This window comes from Neolamprologus brichardi, chromosome 8, assembly GCF_056152115.1.
Source record: "Neolamprologus brichardi isolate AB-2024 chromosome 8, ASM5615211v1, whole genome shotgun sequence".
NCBI lineage: Eukaryota > Metazoa > Chordata > Actinopteri > Cichliformes > Cichlidae > Neolamprologus > Neolamprologus brichardi.
In genome coordinates this window covers 3,400,014-3,422,290 of record NC_142111.1, presented here as the reverse complement: position 1 = coordinate 3,422,290, position 22,277 = coordinate 3,400,014, and the positions used below count along the sequence as shown (strand labels likewise).

The window sequence follows — 22,277 nt, the reverse complement described above, 5'->3', positions numbered from 1 at the left end:
AACACCTTATAAATATACTGCTACATACATGCCCATTTTCATATGTATATTTTAACTTCTAGATGGCTGAATTAATGTGACAGTTTTCAGGAAAAAGGGGCCTTTAACTTTTCTCTGTCCAAATTCTACCAGTGTTATCAGGGTTTTAGCAGTTGGATGACTGTTTGAATATTAAATGTATCAAGATTATGGTGGTGCAAACTGTAAAAGCTGAAGTAAAGCCCATGAAGCAAATAGCATAACGCTGAGTCAATGGAGAGATCTAAGACTGCAACTTCCAGCTATTAAATGCTCCGGGAGGACTTGCCATGTGCTCCCAGGAACCTGCAAGGCATGACTATGGGACAAACAGAGCACTACAGGGCAGGCCCCGCCAAAGCAAAGGGCCTTCATAACAGCGCCTTTCAGGTTAGTACAGTTCAAAGTGCTCCACAGTAGAAGTCAGTAATAAGAAAAAAAGCAAAAACAAATATTGATAAAAAAATTTAAATGTAAAAGGACAAAACACCATGGAAACAAAAATTACATTTAAAATAATCCAGAAACAATAACAATACATCAATAAAATTAAGAACAATCCAGAAACCAAGAACTACTGGACATAAAATGTGCATTACTGTCCAACAGGTGGATAAAAGGCTTAAAAAGCCCAAAGAGTAAAATAGAATTAAATTACATATTAGGCACAAATAAGGTAATGTTTGTAAAGAAAACTCAAGTTTTAAGCTTTCAAGTCAGATAACGTCAGCCAAACGTGATAAAACAAATATCCAATCAGCTCCAGTCTGGCTCTAATTGCATTTCCTCTATCCTCAATCAGTGAAGCTCGAAGAAATCACAGTGGAGCCACCAGCAGTCTTGTTTTTCAGCCATTCATTTGCATTCCAGGCTCTGCAAAAACATGTTGAGATGCAACAAGAACACGAACATGCAACTCTACCAAATGCATGACTTCTATAAAGGCTTGTGGCCAAATGTGGGTATGATTCAACTGAATGTCATAAATGAGTCAGTGCTAAACCATAATCTGCACTTTAAACCTCCCTCAGGAGTCGCACCGACAGCTCAGATTCAGAACGCCGAGTCTTCTCCAGCCTCTAATACCAAAGGTTTAATGAGTGAGAGCCAATTTAGGAAGTCAGCTTGTGATTGAGGACAAAGTATAAAGTTAATCGCAAAGCTGTGCACGGTATATTTACATCAGTCTAATTGCAGGCCATCGTGGATGATTATACGACAACATCATGACTGGGAACGCAGGGTGAGGTTCTGATAAACAACCGGAAAACAAGGAAGACATTTACTTTTGCATATTTCAGATATTTAGTTAGGCAAGTTAAAGGACTGCACCCACCTTCCAAGTGTGAAAGGTTATGAAAAACTATGTGCAGCTTTTAAAAAGAACTGATTTAAAATTCAAGGCAGCTCAGAGCCTGCTGATTCTTGCCAGCTTTAACCCACTCCAGTACCTCATAATCACATAAATGTCTTGACACTCCCCTTTCCAGAGAAGTCAGATGAGGAGTGTGAGGTTAGAGTGAGCATAACCTCACCTGGAACGCAGATGCTTCGCTCTGAAAGAAAAGATAGAAACTGTTTGAATGTGTTGGCGGCATCTGCACGAAAGCCAGAGAGAGTCTTCAGTCCAGATTCAGGCCAATGCGTGCAGTCAATAAGAGCTTGTTCCTGGATAACCACGGATCGTCCTTTCAAAGCACAAAGACGTAACGCTCTCTTAGAAGCAGCCATATGTGAAATGACAGAGGACTGAGTGATCACAGTTTGTGCAAATGACGAGAAACCGAGTGAAAAGGCAACATCTCATCCATTTATTCACCTTCTTATCAATACATACGTACAAGAGTAAAAAAACAAAAACAAACATCTCAGCTCAGAGTCATTCACTGTGCCACAGAAGAACGATTACAATCGAGTGCTACAGCAGGCATGAAAATACTGTACCACAACTATGGATAGAAAAATAAACTTCAGACATTTCAACTATCTGTTCTGTGAGGGACCCTTTTACAGTTTCAACCATTTCCTGTCTTAAATAAACAAATGTGGCCATCAAATAAAGAAAAAGAAAAAAGCACAATGACATAGTCGCTTGTTTAGAAAGATCTGCATGCATCAGATTTACAGAGGAGTATTGTCCCCGTGCTCAGTTTGGCTTTGTGATGCCATAATTGCAGATACAATCCCAGAGATAGAAGGCAGTTTTTAGTCTTTGTGAGTCCACGAGGAGCAGATAGAATTTGTGGGCTGGTTCTGAAAATGTGTCCATCACTTTTCACATATGCAACACAACACAGGCCACCGGTCACGCTGCAGCCCGTTCATCATCCTCACTGCTTTGCTTTCTTTAAGATGGTACCCACTGCGGAGATGACGGTGGTCTTGGTACCGCTTGCTGTTGTTGTCACAGAGACGACGGCGGGCAGCGTGGCTGTGGTTGTGATGAGGGTGGGCTGGGCCAGGGTCAAAGGGAGTGCAGAGTCCCACTTACTTTTCCTCTTCTGGGCATCTGTGACATAGTAAACACAGGGGAGGAGTCAGTAAGAGCAGGTGTGTGTTTTCTGGATTAACCGATTGGCAGGATGCATCGTTCATCTCGTTTTTGTGACCGCCTGCTAGCAACAAAGCGTTTAAAAATTATATTAAGTTTAAAATTGTTTATTTGCTACTGTGTCTGTTATCTGTAACAATGGCTTAACAAACAAAAAAGCCTGAAAAAGCACAAAGAAAAAGAAGCAAAATAGAAACAAATAAGAAGTGTCTTAAGATTTTTGGACTCACTAACCCAATAACCTCATTTGTTCGTGTACACCTGAGGTCCAATCTGATCACACTACTACTGGAGCAAGCTGAAGCTAGCAGATGTTGCAGTGCTTTACCTGTGGATGTAGTTGTGGTGTTGCTGGTGGTGGAGGCTGCTGTGCTGGAGGGGTTGGTGCCCTTCTTAGTCCCCGTGACAAACTCAATCTGGAAAAAACAACAACAACACACACACACATATTAAAAAACTGGTTTAAATTGTTTGATTTATTATTGTTTAAAAAAACAACTTGACCGCAGTCACTGAAAAGCTCAACTTAAGAATCTACAGCAGAGGTTACAATAATATGTAAGTGAAGCATTTTGCACAACTACAAATACTGTGAACAGCTCTGATGTCTCTTAGCTTGAATACTGTAGCTACATAACAGTGGGTTCATTTCACATCAGGCAGAATAGCCGCTGTGCTCTACATGTTCATTCAAGTCCAGCTCAGTGCAACAGCAGGAATGATGCTGCTGATGGCAGCAGGTATCACTATGTTTTTAAACAACACTGTCCTTGGAAACTCCCATCTCCCCCAGCATTTAGCTGTCTGAAATGATGCCCAGCATAAAGTCAAAAGAATCCATAGCAAAGAAAGACATACTGGGGGGGGTGGGGGGGAGCAGTTGGTTTTTATGTAGCAACCCAGAATGGGTGAAGCCGACAAGTACATCTGCCCTGGGCTGGGCCCGAGCTGCTGTTACGAGAGCTCAACTTGGCAACATTGATTTCTGTGTGTCAGACGGAGGTAAAGTAGAAATGAAGTACAGCTGGTGGAGACTTGCCCCTGATGCAGACTGACAGAGTAATCCACTCTTCTTTGTCGTTAGGCTCACCTTGGTCCGTTCCTTTTTGGCTTTCTCCAGTTTGTCCATCTCCACCTTCTGAGCTTTGGCTGGAGGATTAAAAGCAATTATGAGCGCTGATATGAAATCACAAAGAACAAGTAAGCGCAAAATAAAAAGACTTACCGAGAGCTTCATAGTAAGAGTCTTCCGACCAGGCGTGAGGATCGAACATATCTTTTGGGTAGTTGGTTCCCAGTTCATCTATAGCGCAGAACTGAATGAGCTTCTCGTAAATACTGAAAACAAAGAGGAGCTTCGTAAGAGTCGAACAGTACATCTGCTGTCACGTGTAGCTGACAGCCCATGTGTGCGTTTGACGGTGTGGGTGCATTCTCCAGCTGAGCTGCATACCTTGGGTTTCTAAATTCCTTCTTTTGCTGGATATGGGCGTTTGTGTCAAAATCTCCATGGAGCTTCCTCTCATACAGCTTATGAATCTTCTCCTGTTACAAAACAAACAAACTGGTGAAGGAAGAGAACACACGCACACACACACACACACACACGCACACACACCGCTGTTACAATTCACTTCACTTGTGTCACAATGCAGTGTCACTTAGGAAATAAACAACATGTTTATACCAGGAATAGAGTTACTGTAGATGAGTTTCCTGAATTTGCTGAGAAAATTTCACATCCACGTTCAACTAAACCACATAGAGCTGGCACATGTACCCAGATCCACAGTGATGCATGAGGTCTTAATATAGAAAAAGAAGAAATAAGAGGATAGTGCTCTTGTTCATCCATAGCGGTATCTCTATCATCACTACATGTCTAGGTCCACTGTTACTGTGTTAACAACAATGAAACTAATTCCTGTGCTTCTAATATTAGTGTTTTCTAAAAAGCCATCCCTATTGGCTGGATAATTTGATGTAAACAACTACAAAAAATTATTTTTGAAGATGTACTTTCTGACCTTCCTCAAGTAAACTCTTTAAATGTGCACAATAAATCCCCGACTTAATTAAAATATCTTGTGTGGATTCTTGAGATTAACAAGCACACTAATATTAAACATATCTGGACTATGGTGGCTGTAGCTCAGGTGGTAGAGCAGGTCATCTACTGATCGGAAGGTTGGTGGTTCGATTCCTGGCTTCCCCTAGTCTGCATGCCAAATATCCTTGGGCAAGATACTAACCCCAAATTGCTCTCCGATGTATCCATTGGAGTATGAGTGTGTGTGAATGTTAGCTATGATGTGCTGATGTGCTTGTGCGAATGGGTATGCATAGGTGAATGCACAAGTTGTGTAAAGCGCTTTGAGTGCTCAGATGAATAGAAAAGCACTATATAAGAACCAGTCCATTTACTATAATGAATTCTATTTACTTTCAAGGTTCAATAAGCATCCCTCTGCCACATGTGTAACCACAAATAGGATGTCAATAAACAGTGAAATAAACAAGGCAATGGCTGAAGGTAAGCATAGATCAGCACCAAAATATGCAGTTTGTTCCAAGATGAGTCCATCACTATAGACTCTCACAGAAAATGCAAAAACAAACATGCTCACAGCATTGTCACTATGGAAACTCTGCACCCTTAAAGTAACTGTATGCCCCACTTAAATTGTAATTAGTTAAAAGTTATGCATTTGTTATGAGAGCAACACTTAGGTGTTGTACAAATGACATTAGAAGCCCGAGCTTCATTTATACTTCTGCACTGATACATGTAGATCCTTTGAGATAACCTATACAAGTATAGCTGACACCTGTCAGCATTTAAGCACTCACTGGCAGTGATGTTATTTCTCTTTTTATTAAAGAAGTAGCCAAAAATGCACAAGAGGAAACTGTGAGTGACACTTGTTGCAGACTGTCTACACCATGTTGTCACATTTTAACTTTTAAACTACAAAAGAAAACATCTTTACAAGTCTTCCAATTTGACACTCTCTCTATAACAGGTACAATCGTCAAATATCTACTTTACACTGATGTAAAGCCCCAACAAACCTACTGGTGACTGATAAAACTATCGGAGCTGTTGCAAGTGTTTTGTTGTTGTTGTTTTTTTTTTATTAGGCTATAACATGATAGTGAATCTGCTGCTCTGATTTGGACCAGTCTGGACACTTCCTGACTCTCCCTCAGAAGGTTTCACTTGATTTTCCAGCAGCAAAATTTTGTCAAATGCAGACTTATAAAAAAATAAAAACAGATATTGTGGTCAGCTTTTCCTAAAACAGAAATCTTCTCCAGAGATATCCGAGTTTCAGACTGAGCTCAGTGAGTTGGCAGCCAGTGGATCGCTCTAATCTGCTCTAATCCCAAGGTCGCGGTATGATTGCAAAAGGCATTTGGAAACAGTTCACAAAGTGGCCACATTCCAGCGCTGGTGAATTGACAGGAAAAACAGAATATTTGCGAAATCCAATTAAACCATACTGTGAGAGTACATGTGCTGCAGCTCCTCTGAGCCCAGAGGGCAGGGATATCCAGGCTGTTATGGTGAAGGTGAATCATTAGTTGTTCGCCTGACAGGTGGGGGAGTGTCAGCCCAGAGGGGATACTGCTGAGCTGTTCACTTACTAAGTCAGCTGTATGTCCTGACCTGCCTTTGCTCCTCAGAAGACAAACCTAACCAACTCAAGCTGGAAGCGCTGAAAATGCAAAGCAGCGAAAAGAAATCAGCGGTGGTGAAGCTGAGCAGACTGAGGATGACACTGTGTGCCGGTTTAATTACAGGGGTGCGCCTCAGGATTTATGTCGCCACCAGAATGTATTTCTAACCCGAGAGGGAACAAGTGAAAGCTAAATGAGTCGCTTGGCGTCAACAGGAGGTTATTTTCAGTGCATAAATATCCCATATGTTTCGTGTGTGGATGAGGCAGCTTCGAACCTTTAGCGTTTCAAACTTGAAGTCTTGGTTTTTAAATCTGATCTTATGCCTGCGAGCGCAGACTGTTTTCTCTCCCCATGGAACCAATTTCTTCTTTTTTAAGCTAATGACAAGTTCTTTTAGGAGGATGAATTTACTACCTGGAAAGTAGTTATCCAGCACATAAACAAGTCTACAAAAACCACAGATTATTCAATCAAGCCCTTATAAAACCCCAAACCCAGCTTTAACCACACACCCTCTCCCCCCCAATCTGATTAGCAGGCATAACTGTGGCCCGGGTGGTGTTACTCAAGCTGCTTGCATGATACAACAGCATTAAAGCGTGTGCTGCAAGTGAAATGTATGTGGTTAAGAGAACGTTTAACAGTGGTGTTGGATACCTGTAGATGGCTGGAGCAGCGTCCGGGGGGTTCGGGGGGGATCTTGATCTCGTCAGGTGACATGTTTCTCACCTTTTCTGAAAACAGAGCTGGAAGGAAAGAAAAATAAACATAAGCCTAATGTGCTTTCACCTCTGTGGCTTTTCCCTGCGTGTCTTTACACGCAGGATTAGCTACGTTAGACGGCTAAAATGTAGAAGTGCATCTACCAAATGAGAAATTGGAGAGAAGGTGGTGGAATACGGACATGAATTGGAGAAGAAACTCGATTAATGTGCGTCAAAGTATTACTGGAGAATTCCTGAGCACCTTTGTGTTCATCTTACTCCTAAGTGTGTGGCAGTAAGTTTTACAGGGCAGTGTGGTATGAAGAGAGCATGTCCCAGGCAGGGAGTGGCTGCTGTTGGGGCTTGTATAGTAAAGGCAGACTCCTTTCGTCTCCTTTGTTTTGCTCGACTTGTCTCTCTCTGACTGCAGGCCAGGCATTCTTCTGTGTCACTCTAACTCTTAATCACAGACACAGTCATTTAGAGCTGTCAGTACTTCGGTGAGTAGATGCTGCAAGTGTGCATGTATGTGCAGATGGAGGAACTCGTGTCTGCTGAAGTTCTATGAAGAACACTGACAAGTAAAAACCTGACTGGACATGAAAAGACCAAAAAAAAGTGCTTACTGTGTCTTGTTGAACACTTTAGCTTACAGAGCAGAGCAAAATCCCATCATCACATACACACAACCCAATTACTTTTATTCTTATATTTAATGTTTTTATTCAATTCAAAAGAAAACATCCCACCCAGCTTTCCATCAGGGAACATAAGGGAAAAAAATCCCGTTAGACCGAAAGTCATTTATCAGAGTATATATTCAAATTCCTGACACAAGACCAAAAACCAAACCTGAGCTCCCCTTCAGGTGTTACAGGATTAAAAATAGACAATTCTCTTAGCAAGCCATCATTTAAAATGGACTGAGGCAAAGTGCAAAACCTGTGTTTGGAAATAATGGAGACTGCATCATCTTGGCTCTATGTGAGCAGAAACATTACTGCAACACAGTTAAGCAACATGTGCCAGAGCTGAACTCTGCTCGTGTGCAGACACGACGCTAATCATTTTCTATCTTCATCAGCCTGCTGATCGTGATCATATGGGTCCACAGAGACGCACATGTCTATACTGTTTTGGTGCACCGATTGCCCGCATGTTAGAAGACTAAGAGGCGGAGCACCTCTCTTTCCCTTTTGTTGGATAACTGATATGGTTATAGTTAACCTCCCCCACTGGGGTAAAGGAGGGGCAGGGCGTTCCCTCTGTTGGCTAGACACAAAAGTAAAGCTGAGCATGCATGTGCATAGGTTCATACGCATGCCTAAGATGTGAACTAGTTTAGAGATATACAGAGATATTCAGTTACGTGAACATGAACTGGTCTTGTGTAAATAGTCTGTGGCACTAAACCTCAGTTATTAGAGACAGAAAACTTCTGCAGCACCAAACAATAAAAACCTGACAAGGCAAGTCCGATGACTCAGAGGCATTAGGTGGTAGCTTGGTATTTTATAAAACTCTCTCTACACAAAGACTTGCAAACACTGTCTAACAGTGCTGCTGCAACAAGGTTTAACAGTGTGGAAGCCTGCTAATCCACTAAAAACAACCTGAGATTTACTTAATAATTTTGTGCCCTTGTACAAACTCTAAACAGTAAAGTGTGTCGGATGGTAGCAGCAGTGTAAGTGTGAATAAATCACAGCCTGTGTAAAAATACAAAAATAAATAAATCCCTGCTAATTATTCAGCTCAGCATGGGAAGGAATATTCGCAAACAACAGGAAGAATCTGAGAGTGATAAACAGACAGAGAAAAGATTATATTCTGTTTCTAAATCACCATCTGTCTGCCTAAAAACAGACAGAAAGTCAAAGTCTGTGCCCTGGGGTTTTTTTCTGGGAAAGGCAGACAATGTCCGTCCCTTCAGTAAACAGACAAAGAGCCATCTTCAGCTTGCTGACAGAAGGCTTTTAGCCAGATGCTCTGTGACATTTACTGACAGACAAGACGGAGGAGCCGAGCTCCACTGCAGGAATGCCAAGGGTCCGGGCTCAGGCTATGAGTCACACTGACACTACAGTACACTCATGGCAATAGCAACTGCTTTGAAAGCTTTAAAATCGCGCTAGTGCATCTTCTTTTCCTCTGGGACTTGTTTTTATGCCTGAGCCAGGCTAGAAGTTTGGAAGAGGTGACGGTAGCGGGAAATTATTTGTGAGCAGAGGCCATTCCTCTTGTGGAGAGTGATGGCAGATATTACACAGTGAGATGTGCTGACACCTTTTAAAATCATTTTCATCCATCTTATAAACAAATATGTTACACAACTCTTCTCACACTCGTTTTCTGCAAGACATTCTTTCAAAATAGAACATTTAATCCATGAGAAATCACATAATTTTAATTGTAATTATGAGTTGTCTACCCTCGCGGCAATGCATTACCACATGTCGAATGGGTGTCGCACTGCCTAATCTGTGCCATCATCCGCATCCAGCTGGGGGCTGCATTAACCAACAGCAGAGAGACGGTCAGTGCCAGAGGTTTACAGTCTAAGAGGTTGGTATATAAAACGCCACTCCCTGTATCACTCATATCCTGCCTGATTTGATGTTTCCTTACACACCTGTACAGATCAGTCATTACTCACTAACCACTGCCAGGTCCTTGTTTGTCCACTGACTGACAAATGAAGGACTAAGAGGCTTGAATAAGTCAACTAGGTCTAGGTAGTGATTCATACACCTACTGTACCAACACCCAGCTGCCATGATTAAAAAGAAATCAGATTCTTTCACATATTTTTGAAAGAAATTCAATAAATGTATTATTATCCTTTTAAGCAAATAATTACAGCCATGTCTGAGGCACTTGCTTTGAGTGCTATTAGGTTCTACAAAGGATACGTCAGAATATATACTGTATTTTTTCCAAAAGGTGTAATTTTCTACAACAATTGTTTTTTTTTTAAAAATATATTTTTTACACTAGACTAAAAAAGGCAAACTGTGGATTTCCCAGAGATTACATTCAGCTGAAGAATCACAGGTTTTCTGCAAAGATATCAAGCTCTAATGTAAATCGAATGCAATTTAGTACCTCCTGGATGATCGTAGCAGCCATCTATATATCATCACATTTTTTTAAATTAATTTCAGGTGGGCTTTATTAAGAATAAAATTAAACTATTAAAGATTACAACTTTAACCAGGCGATAACCATCTCAGCTCTATGTGGCTAACCAGCAAAGCAACAAGGCTGTTGTTGGAAAACCATCTTTATAATCACTCAGTCACTTGATATTGGACAGTTTTAACATAAACTGTATATGAAATACAGTTTATGTTAAAACTGTATTTCTCTACAAAGTTTGGCTAATGTACTGGAGTATAATTATAGCCATCCACATTTCACTGCCATGAAAGCCTCCTGGTCTTGTCTGCATCTTTACATTCATTTACAGTCAGTAACATAGTTACATAGTTGCATAGTTACGAGTTCTAAGGTGGTCGCTGATGTCACTGCAAAGTCTCAGAGCACTTACAGCAATATGACTTAATCAAACACTACACATAATATATATATATATGTACAGGGTGGGTCATTTATATGAATACATCGTAATAACATGGGAATGGTTGGTGATATTAAAGTCCTGTTTGTGGCACATTAGTATATGTGAGGGGGCAAACTCCTCAAAGATGGGTGGTGACCATGGTGGCCATTTAGAAGTCGGCCATCTTGGATACAACTTTTGTTTTTTCAATAGGAAGAGGGCCATGTGACACATCAAACTTATTGGTAATGTCACAAGAAAAACAATGGTGTGCTTGGTTTCAACGTAACTTTATTCTTTCACGAGTTATTTACAAGTTTCTCTTTGTTCACAGCCATTAACATGTCGAACCCATCACTTTTGTTGTTCCAACAGTCTTGGAGGGATCCATCCAATGTGGGTTAGTGTCAGACCAATAGCGGTGGTTTTGTTTATTAACTTCATTCACATAAAAGTTTGCCTTTGAGGGTCCTGTTCCAGTTTTTGTTTTGCCCATTTTGCAAATTCTGTGCGCCGATCTGGGTCATCCTCGTTGAGATGCTGCAGTAGCTGGAGTTTCTAAGGCTGCCATTTGTGAGTAGCTAATATCCGCCGAAGGGATGTTCGACTAATGCCAGTCTCCAGTGACATGCGGCGAGTGCTACGCTGTGGGCTCTTGCTGAATGAAGCTAGGACAGCCACTGATGTTTCTTCATTAGTGACAGTTTTCTTGCGTCCACATTTTGGCAAATCCAACACTGAACCAGTTTCACGAAACTTAGCGAGCAGTTTGCTAACTGTAGCATGGGAGATGGGTGGTCTCGTAGGGTGTCTTGCATTGAAATCTGCTGCAATGACCCGGTTACTGCGTTCACCAGATATCAACACAATTTCGATCCGCTCCTCACATGTTAACCTCTTCGACATGTTAATGGCTGTGAACAAAGAGAAACTTGTGAAAGAATAAAGTTACGTTGAAACCAAGCACACCATTGTTTTTCTTGTGACATTACCAATAAGTTTGATGTGTCACATGGCCCTCTTCCTATTGAAAAAACAAAAGTTGTATCCAAGATGGCCGACTTCTAAATGGCCACCATGGTCACCACCCATCTTGAGGAGTTTGCCCCCTCACATATACTAATGTGCCACAAACAGGACTTTAATATCACCAACCATTCCCATGTTATTACGGTGTATCCATATAAATGGCCCACCCTGTATATACAGTGGAACCCTGACTTACGAATACCCTGTTTCACGAAAAATTCAAGTTACGAAGGCACTGAATGGCAATATTTCTGCCCGTGTTACGGCAAAATGCCCGAGTAACGAAACCGCTGGCTGTGATTGGCTCAGCCAAGCCTACAATGCCCACAATGCCTTCCGAATCATGTGACAACCCCTTGGCTTCCGTACTTGTGCTTCAGTGTTCTACTTGAATGACGTATTGTTGTTCTAGTTAGCAATTAGCCTATAGCCTATCGTTCAGCGCCTCACTCAAAACGTGCAATGGATGCATCGACTTACGAAAGACCCTCGGGAACAAATTAATTTCGTAAGTCGGGGTTCCACTGCATATATATATTAGATGAGGTCTTTAAAAAAAAACTTCTAATGAAGTCCATTTTAAGAGCTTGTGGACAACAGAGGGGAATATATCACAGGCTTGGGCTAATACTTCTGTGTAGGGTCAGTTTATTGTTCAAAGTTAAAGATTGAGCACAAGGATTAGTTTAATCCTTTAATTGCTGCTCTATATTCTGCGTGAGCACGTGCGAGTTCATGGGTGTACTCACCAACTAGCTCCTTGGGGTCCTTTTTTTCTGCTTCTGAGATCTAGAAATCACAAGAAAAGGGGTGAGAGTGGGAGGGTAGAAAAATGAAAAAAACAAAACAAAACAGGGGACATTTAGGCTTCTTTTTATCATTAGTGCTCGATGGTGGGAAATAAATGCAGCATCAGTCATAGATATTATGAGACCATGATTCCTGCTAGGGTTTAATTGGTGAGATGAATGATCTAATCAAAGGTGTTAGATAATTAGATAACTCTTTATTGTCACTGCACAGTCATACGTAGTACAATGGTACAATGAAATTGGAAAACTGTACAAGTGAAAAAGACAGAGCTAAAGACAAAAGCTCATTCTCTGTATACCTGAAACCTAAAAATCACAGAACCCAGAAGCAGACTTCACACACTACAGAGCAGTTTCTTAGCAGTAACAGAAGCCTGAACTGTAAATCTTAGAGAAGATTCCAGAGAACGCCTTGGCTCAGCAGGAGGAGGAGTCTTGTACAGCCCTTAAAATATGCCGCCTATTGTGCCAGCATTGTGGGCATAACACAGGTTCAGCACAAAAGAACAGCGCTGTTATTCACAGGAATCATGCCGTCACCTAGCAACTGCACGGGCACATCAAAGAACTGTCCTGAAGTGGGCCAAATCACAAGGTGGTGGTGGAGGAGGGAGGACGGCAGAAAGACATGGAAATACAGCAAAGAACCCCAGCAAAAAAAATAAATAGACTATTTGATACAGAGCTTAAAATTAAACGAATTAATTAATTAAAAAAAACAAACAAACACTCATCACTTCACTGATCCTCCAGTTGGCACGGCTTCCCCTTTTAGCTCGGCCTCACAGTAAGGTCACAGTAAGCAGCTTTTGAGGACTTTTGTACAGAGAATATAAATTTAGCAGTCTCACAAGGCCACACCAAAAATATTACCACCCTTTCAGATCAACAACAGGCCCTTCTAGTTTCAGCTAACTGTGCACATCGTCAAGCCATCTGTCTAGCATGAGTAAACACGGACTTGTAACCACGCATATACCAAAACATTATTCACTGGAGGGACGTGGATCACTTATCTACTCATTTAAGTTTTAATTACTGGAAACAGTGTAATAAAGGCCAATGCTACATTATTATAATAACAGAATATGGTGTTGAATACACCATAAGGGGGTTACTTCTAATTCTACATTTTCTTGATGGGATTTATGTGAGACAGCTGTATGTAGGGCTGCCACAAACGATTATTTTGATAGTCGACTAGTCACCGATTATTTTTGCGATTAGTCAACTAATCAGATCATCATCCATTGGACATAAAACGTACAGCTTATTGCACCAGCAGCATCTGCTCTTATATAACTATCATTAGCTTACAGCTTTAAGTGTTTCAGGTATGTGCTAACTAAAAATAAAGACAAGATGATAGTTTATTAAATTTTAATGACATTTGCAGATTGTTTCGGTGAAGTTTAATAAACTCCTTGCTATCTAAAATATAACAGGACACCGGAGTATATTCTCGAGCATCTCACACTTCTGATAATCAGCTGTCTGCTTGACTTTTATTCAGCTGTGTAAAAACTATAACTTTAATCTCAGCCAAACCGATTTACTCAGGAACAAATAAAATACTACAAAAAGCCAAACAATAACATTTTGATGTTATCTAAGTGACTTATATATGTTTAACCTGAGTATCGAAAGACGGCGGTGGGTTTGAAAATGATTTACCGGGAGTCCGGTGTTCTCACGGCTCTAGTGAGCCTTGCCCCCGGCTAGCTATCGAGCTAGTGGGTAACAGACGTCTCCAAAAACGTAGGAGCGCTTTTGAAAATATGTGATGTCTTGATAAACTGAGCAGATATTTGAGGTTTACACAGCTACATTCTCGTCTGAAAATATGCTAAACATTTATTTTGTGACCCAGAATGAATAATAACAGTAATATTAAAACTAACTAGCTGCCGCCATTGTTGGAAACTGAGCTGGGCTGCGCTATGAATTCTGGGACACAGCTTCTTCTTCTTCGGGGTTTAACGGCAGGTGGCATCCTTGTACATGCACTGCTGCCATCTTCTGTTTCAGTCTGTTATTACACTCTTAAATCCTACCACTTATTCCTGCGTCTTTTGGGATCTTACAAAGCTTCAAACGACACGTCGACTATTAAATCAGTCGTTGACGATTCTGATAGTCGACGTAATCGTGGCAGCCCTAGCTGTATGAAATATCAGCTGTTAGCGTTTTGTATACATTCAGCAAACTGGGAAGAAACGATTTTAGACTGACCGGATTGCTTTAATTGTATCAACTACACTATAAACAAAGTGATATGCTTCCTCGTTAAAAGGAGCACTCCACTGAACATGAGCTTCAGTCTGTTTGTCACCAGGAACAGTTCTGTGTGTGGAAGACCCACAGAAAATGGTCTCCAAGTGGATTTGAACTCAGGCCTCTGCAGCAGCAGCATTTTAGCATGTGGGCTGCCCTCTTATAACAGACTCATTCAGCACTGCTACAATAGCAGGAATATTATTACTATTATTACTATTATTATTATTATTACTATTTTGTTTCCCTCTCCTTTCGACTGCTCCCTTGAGAAGATGAAACAGTGGATCATCTGCCTCCATCTCATCCTATTACCAGCATCCTTTTTGTGTCACATAACCTTCTTTCACTACATCCATGAATGATCTCTGTGGTTCTTTTTTCAGCGTCACTGTGTCCAAACCACACACCTCACCATCTCAAACCTTCCCCTTTACTCTTGCTGTTATTCTTCTGTCCAAAATCATTCCTCTTCTCTTGAGAGCGTACCTCCAGCTCTCTTAAACCTGCTCACTGCTCATCTGTCATCTTTCTTGCTCATACATGTCCTGCACCACCCTCACTTCCCTTCCACTTTTACATGCAGTATCACAGTTTCTCTCTTCACACGCCACCATTTGCTTTCTTTAGACCTACAAAGACACAGTGAGGCTCCTTCTGATCTGTACTCTCAACACTCTCAGAAGGAAACATTGCATCTGCAGTGCAAAAAAGCCATAATGCTGCTCACTGATTGTCACGTCTCTCCTTAATCTAGCTTCAACAACTCCTGGTATGGTTCATTATCTTCAGAGCGTTTTTCTGGGCCAACCTCCTTTCGACCCTTCATATCTGGCCTCACCTCCTCCTCGCTAATCCTCTGCACACCTTGATTCACTAACTGTCCTCCATCTGCTCTCTCATTTTTTTCATTCATGAGATCCTCTAAGTACTCATTTCACCTTCTCAATACACTCTCTTTTGTTTATGACATTTCCATCTGTATCCTTGATCACCCGAACCTGCTGCACATCCTTTCCAGCCAAGTGCTTTTCTCCTTCCTTAGTGTTCAAGCTCCAGGATCATTAGCCTCGAAGGAACAATTAACACCTTAGTGCTACTTGTTAGCATGTTAAACTAATCTAAAGATGAAGTGAAACAGACGCTGATGTGAAAAACGAAACACTTATAAAACCACATAGATTTTGGGTAACAGAATGAGAATTATAGTCGAGATAGTGGTTAAAAAATGTGTAAATGAAATAAATCGGCCACCACATCAAATCAAAACTGACTTTTTTACCAGATGGTACTAGAAGGTGAGGATCTCAGATATGTTGGACAATAATATCTCTAAATATTTCAGAGCTCTGTCACTTATGACATTTAGTTTGTCTTATTTTTTTTTAACCCCCTTTTTTTATCCCCTTTATCTCCATTCCAGTAGACAGCTTCCCATGCCCGAATGTGTAAACTCAATGTTTTCTTAAGATCTCAGACTAGATCACAGTACAATTTAAAACATTAAAGGAGAACTTGGATATATCCAACCACAGTTCTTATCGAGTACAACAGTCTTTGTGGTTAAATGAGGCACTGCACACTCACAATTAAGACACGTATCACACCAACACCTAACAGCTGCCATTCACAGATAAGCCAACTGCAAACAACAATAAGTTTGAGGACAAAGTGAAAGCTAATATAAACATTCACTCTCTTTTTGGGTTTCTAAATCTAAACCCAAATATTAGCCTGTTGACCTAACATCTGCTTATGCAGACTACATCACTGCTGCTAGATTTCGCCGCAGAATTTCTAGCAAAACCAAAATGAGTAGCATCCTATTGCTTTATAACAATATCTTAGTGATGGTAACAATAGCAAGAAAACACATCGAGGCTTTAAACTCTCTCTCCCAACGTAGCCAAAATTACACGACAACCTCTGCCTTTAATGCAACTGCAACTTTAATGCAGCAGATTTATATAACACTACTAAACACACACGGGCCCGTTTCCAAAATAGTTGGGATGCTTTGTAAAATAAAAACTGTCCCTTGCACACAGACATTCTCCAGACTATATGAATATACTTTAAATGGTCAGACATTCATTGTAATCTCTCTGAAGGTTTACTCCATTTAAATCAAACTGGTTTTCTTCTGCCTTACTTCAGTTCACTTGTGCAGATGTGAACATGGTAATCACACTAGTAAAACAAATCGACTGCGCTGAGACCCTTTGGAGGAGGTGGTCTCAGTCTGAAGCACTTCATTTATGGTGTGAATGGGATTCTTATGTTCTATAGTGAATAAAATACGGGTTAACGAGAGCTGCAAATTGTTTTTTTGTTTTTTCATTTTGCACCACATCCCAACAGAAGAAAGTGAAGTGTTTCCCTACAAAGTACACAGAATAGGTTTCATTAACTTTCCTGGAAATGTTTTGCTTCCATGGCAATAAAGCTCTACATGTTGATACACGCAGCACTGAGAAACCACACCGTGAACCACAGTTATCATTACCATACTGCAATGTCCTTTCATTGCCATCACTTCATGATGTGGCATAACCAAGAGGCAAAACTCACAAAATCCCCTCAGGCAGCCATCACAGAAATGTTGTAAATCAAAGCCTCAGTCAAGCTATACATCCTCTGACTTACTGCTTCCGCTTGTTTGGCTTTTGAATGACTCTCACCTTGGTGAACTGTGCCAAACAGTGCAGCAGGAAGCTGGCACACAGTTTGAAAACACATACAAAGGGTGGGGTTAGTATGGTGTGAAGGTCCAAGTAGTGTGCTTTACAGAATCAACACCGCTGGTTCGCCTCATCACTTTAAGCCACACATGAAGATGCATCAGTGACTCATAGCGTACTTCAAATCCATGAACCCACAGCACCATCTAGTGAATATGCTCTATCGCTGCATGTTGTGGCCGACATCGCTGTGCTTCAGGTTAGTCACAAAACAGAATGACAAACTAATCAGGCTTAATCACTAAATCTAATCAATCCCACAGTGTTCAAATACCTCAAAGTCATCTGCGTCCCTCCCCTCGTCAGATTCGTCCACTTCCTATAAAAACAAAAATGCAGAAGGTTAACACTGTAAGGGGCAAAAGGGAAAAGAGAACATAATGGGGAGCCGAGCAGCAGGACCAACAGCCAGCACTGGGCTGAAAACCTACTAGTCAACTATTTCATCTACAAGTGGGCCTTAAATAAAGCATTTCTGGGAGGTTGTAAGGCTGACTGTGATTTCTAGCAACTTAAGCAAGGCTCGCAAAATTTCAAAATCTCTGGTAGCCCTTTGAGCCGGCACTCTTCAGTTTTTGGTAGCCCAAAATAAATTTAGGTAGCCCGAATAAAAAAGAGAGCAATTTTCTTTATGTTTTGTTTCCGTTACAATATTATACATCAGGGGTCCCCAATCCCAGTCCACGAGGGCCGGTGTCCCTGCAGGTTTTAGATGTGTGGAGACCCCTGTTATACATTAAAGTATAATATTGTAATGGAAACAAAAATTAATCAAAAAATTATTAAAATACAAATCACAACAACTGTATAAAAATTACAATCATCAACTCAAATACTTCTCATTGAACAGAAATTTCTATGAACTTGTAAGAACTGTGTAGGACAGATCCTGAATCTGAAATTTCCACTGAAGTCACAAGACAGAGGTAAGTGGAACCAAGATCTAGGACATTTGCTTTTTGAATTTTGCAGAGACTGCTAAATTGTGCCAGTGGTAGTTCACTCTTTGCAACATAGTACGCTGTTCTAAACAGATTTTTCAGGTTTATTTTTAGTATGTTTTTGCAATTGGTGTTTGTTCTGGGAAAGATACTGCAGACTGAGCAATAATGCATTTGTCATGGGTTCTGATGGGGTCTTTCTTAAAATGACTGGTCCCAGTAACAAAGGCGCTTGTCGACTCAGAAAACGAATGAAACTCACAACACACCTGGCAGAACATCATGTTATTTAGCTCGTCATATTCCAGCCACAGAAATTCTTTTGTCCATGAAACCAAATAAGCTGCGCTTTTTTTTTGCCTCATTGTCTGATTTGTCATACCTTTTCTGTTTTGTGGTAAGCTTTTCTTTGGCTGCCCCTTCTTCACCCTGACCTGTCTTATTTGGCTGAGCAGAACTAAAATACCAGCTTAAATCATGCTGCTTTTACACACGTACTTACATAACGCTCAGCGATTCTCTGCGCAATCAACCTCTCACATGTTTAAGCTTGCTGTGGGAGATTTAACTTGTCATGTCTGAATAGTAAGCTAATCACTGATAAGACGATGTCAGAGGAATTGGTGCGCAATTAATCGTCACTCACCAATCACTAGTCCACTGCTCCTTCGGTGGTGCTAGTTTCAGTCATTATGCAAATGTACTGTTTATAAGGTTGGGGAAACCTGCAGTCAGCCGAGACTGAAGAAGTCACTTGGATAAGTGACGAAACGTTTCTCCCACTGAAAACGCTACATCCAGATAAACAGAATCAACTTTTGGGGATGTTGAAGATTGCATTTATGCTTAAAAGAAATCAAATAATGTGAACCTAAAACTAAAGAAAAGAAAAGAGGGGAAAAAAGTACTTTGGTGATGCTGATTTTGTAGTGGGGAGATCCTGATTATGATGCAGATCCAACCAAGCAATCAGCCTTCCAAACCCCTCTGTACTCAGTGAAGATTCAATGTCTCAAAACACACCACATACTCCGAGAGCACACAACATGTGAACTGTTTTCCTGTCAGCTAGAGACCTCAGTGGAATGGACCTGATTGATGAGTAAAAATAAAATCTACAAAGCTCAGAATTCAAAACTTACCGAGTTGTTTTCTCTGCTGTCTTCATCTGCAGACTCTTTTTCTTCTGGGTCCACGGTTTGGTTCAGGTCATCCTCATCATAGCGATATACAAGGCTTCCTACACGCCCCCCTATTGATGCGAGATAGGGGGAGTCACAAAGACACAGAAGTAAAAGAAATTAATTAGGAAGCAAAATCATTATTTTATTTCACACATAACTAATTTTGAGTGATATCATTCTAACTATTGAAACCTCAAAGTAAGCCAGCCTATGAGACAACAGGAAATAGCCAAAGAAAGAGTTCGTCCTCAGTTTTAAATTGTCTGTTCTAGCCCTCATTGTCTAGACTAAAGCTCAGCAACACTGGGACCTCACTAATGATCACTATACTCTGAAAACTTTACCGACTCCCTAAATTGGCACTTACTCATGAATCCCTGCTCTGAAAGCTTCTGTGCCAACTAACAACCACATGTCATATCTCTCTCGCTCTCAAGAAATTTACTTTAAGCTTTAAAATTAGAAGAGCTCAGTGGACAAAAAGGTCCCCTTATACTGATGTATAGTTTATCAATGGGTTAATAATGTAAAGCGGTTTTGCTACTGGTTTAGTTGCTTCCAGTGGAGTACATTACGCACATCCATCTGTAGCTAATGACTACTTAATTTGAGATTAATCTGATAATTATTCTGTCCATTAACAAATTGAAATATGGGTTAGTAAAATTAGGATTACAATGATCTTATGTCACAAGTCATAATCCAGCAGTCCAGAAACAAATCAGTATATTTGTTCCCTGTGTGCCAACAGACAGGCTTTGGCTCTTTAAGAAAGGACGATATGAGAAATAAACATAATAAGGCCAACATGAAAACTGCCAGTGGATCACAACTATGGGAAAACATACTGGGATATAGGTTTGTACATTTCCGGTAGCTTTGTTTTGCAGTCAATTGCTACTGCGAAGGTGTACTCAAAAATCATATCCAAAATACGAAAACGGAAAGATTGCGTTAAATTACAAAGAGCAGAGGGTGGGAACATTCACCATTGCTGTGTCATAAAAAAATCAAATGATCAATTTTGATGTTTGAAGAGCGTAGATCGATTGTTTGTTTACATCACTCAACACAAGCAGAACTGCATTACTGCATGCAGAAGACACATCGTCCACATTCAGAAGCACATCTCTGTGTAGTGATTTAAACAGGCAAAGGAACGGCAGTAAAAACTTCGGACCTGTGACAGCATCAAGTACGCTGGTGTTCCAATTGTACAAATCGCGAGTCCGTGCTCGTGTTCTCGGCAAGTCCGGACTCGCCGAGAACGCGAGTACGGACTACGGAGAATTGAGAAAGGGCCTATCTCACCAGTGAACGAGGTTATCTCGGAGTCAAGAACACAACCCGGTATCCTGACACAAAACGCACCCTCCTCCGTTAACTAAAGACGCATGTTAATTTCCGTTTGGCAACAGTTTCTCTCAATAAAAAAAACACCACCCAGCGAAATATGCGCATATTATTTTTTACGAACAAAATAACATGAACATGAAGATCGACTAACTAGCTACATGCTAACGTTAGCTCCCACATGAAGTTCCACAGTAAGGCTAGCGGAACTAGTATTTCATAGTCGTTAAACGTATGAAAGGAAATTAAATACGTTTATATACCTGATTCTTCTTGTTCAGGGTCAGAGTCGGGCTCTGAATCATCTCCATAGACCGCTAAAGACGACAGCAGCGTACTCTTTTTACCGCTCGCCATTTCTGTGTAGTATCGCATAAACGGTGGGTCGCAGAATAATAACGTCATCAAAACGGTAACACACCGAAGGAACCGGTCTGCCACTGGGAAATGTAGTCATTTTGTTGGCCAGCGTTCATTCTATTGTTGTACCAGGAAGAAGCTTTAAAAATACTTGTGTAAATCCGTTACAGTTTACACCCAACACATGTACTTTCTAGGTATTGTTTCACAGACACGAAACACTAAACTACATTTATGCCAACCAAAACTTATAAAATCTGAATGATTTCATACTAATATGTCCAGTTGTGATGCTAAGACTTTTTAAAAGTCTCATTTAAATTTTATTCTGCTTTCATGCACTAACTGTTATGCATTTAACCTGTGCTGCACATTACTGCATACATAACCTGTTCTATACACCTCCTGCAATATCTGACAACATGGTATTTGACCTTTTTTTGACATACTAGAAACACTTGATGCACAAAAACCAACACGTTTTATACATCACTGTAAAGCAAACCAACCTTCAGAACAAACACCCAGTATCCAGTAGGAGTTTAATAACAAAAATTATTTTGTTATTTTGCATTTCTTTGATCTTATATGATTTTCTAAGGTACTGTGAATATTTAATCTCTAGTTGTAAGAACTAATTAATATTTGGAAAACGAATGTGATCCATCTTCACTAATAACCCAAAGGAAGTGGTTTGAGCAAGGACTCATTCGAAAACTAGTAAATTGCTGTTGTTTCCTCTTGATTACATATGACATGGTTTTGAATAAAGCTGTTATGATTCTGCTGTTGCCATACTTTTTGGTTCTTGTGTTTCTGAATATTTTACTCTTCTGTGTGCTTTCTTTCTCCCCCTTCTCTACTTATTATAGCTGTTCTGTTCTTTTTTGGGGGCCTCTTTGGGTTCACTTTGCATTTTACTTTGAAGGTTAGTTTCTCGCAGGGCTGTGTTTTTACTTCCCTCCACTGTTCTTTTACCTTCCTTCCTTAATACCTGGATTGAATTCATGTGTGTCTTATTATCCCTCAACCTGGTTTCATGTGTAATCACACTGAAATCACAT

The 22,277-nt window shown here is 40.5% G+C and overlaps 1 protein-coding gene across 2 annotated transcripts; it reads right to left on the bottom strand.

The window, feature by feature from the left end:
* Positions 1–1,806: 1,806 nt before the first annotated feature.
* On the bottom strand, positions 1,807–21,258 carry sap30bp (SAP30 binding protein). Of its 2 annotated transcripts, none has more exons than XM_087845281.1 (10): positions 21,117–21,258; positions 19,459–19,568; positions 17,650–17,694; positions 12,298–12,337; positions 6,911–6,999; positions 4,023–4,114; positions 3,795–3,907; positions 3,609–3,718; positions 2,898–2,985; positions 1,807–2,527 (listed from the first exon to the last, which is right to left on the bottom strand). In XM_087845281.1, exons 1-10 carry the CDS (start codon positions 21,256–21,258, stop codon positions 2,349–2,351), a joined length of 1,008 nt encoding a protein of 335 aa, XP_087701407.1. In that variant the 3' UTR covers positions 1,807–2,348. The 2 variants fall into 2 exon arrangements, with proteins under 2 accessions (XP_087701407.1, XP_087701408.1); XM_087845282.1 differs by having other exon boundaries at positions 3,660–3,718; positions 21,117–21,235.
* Positions 21,259–22,277: the final 1,019 nt, after the last annotated feature.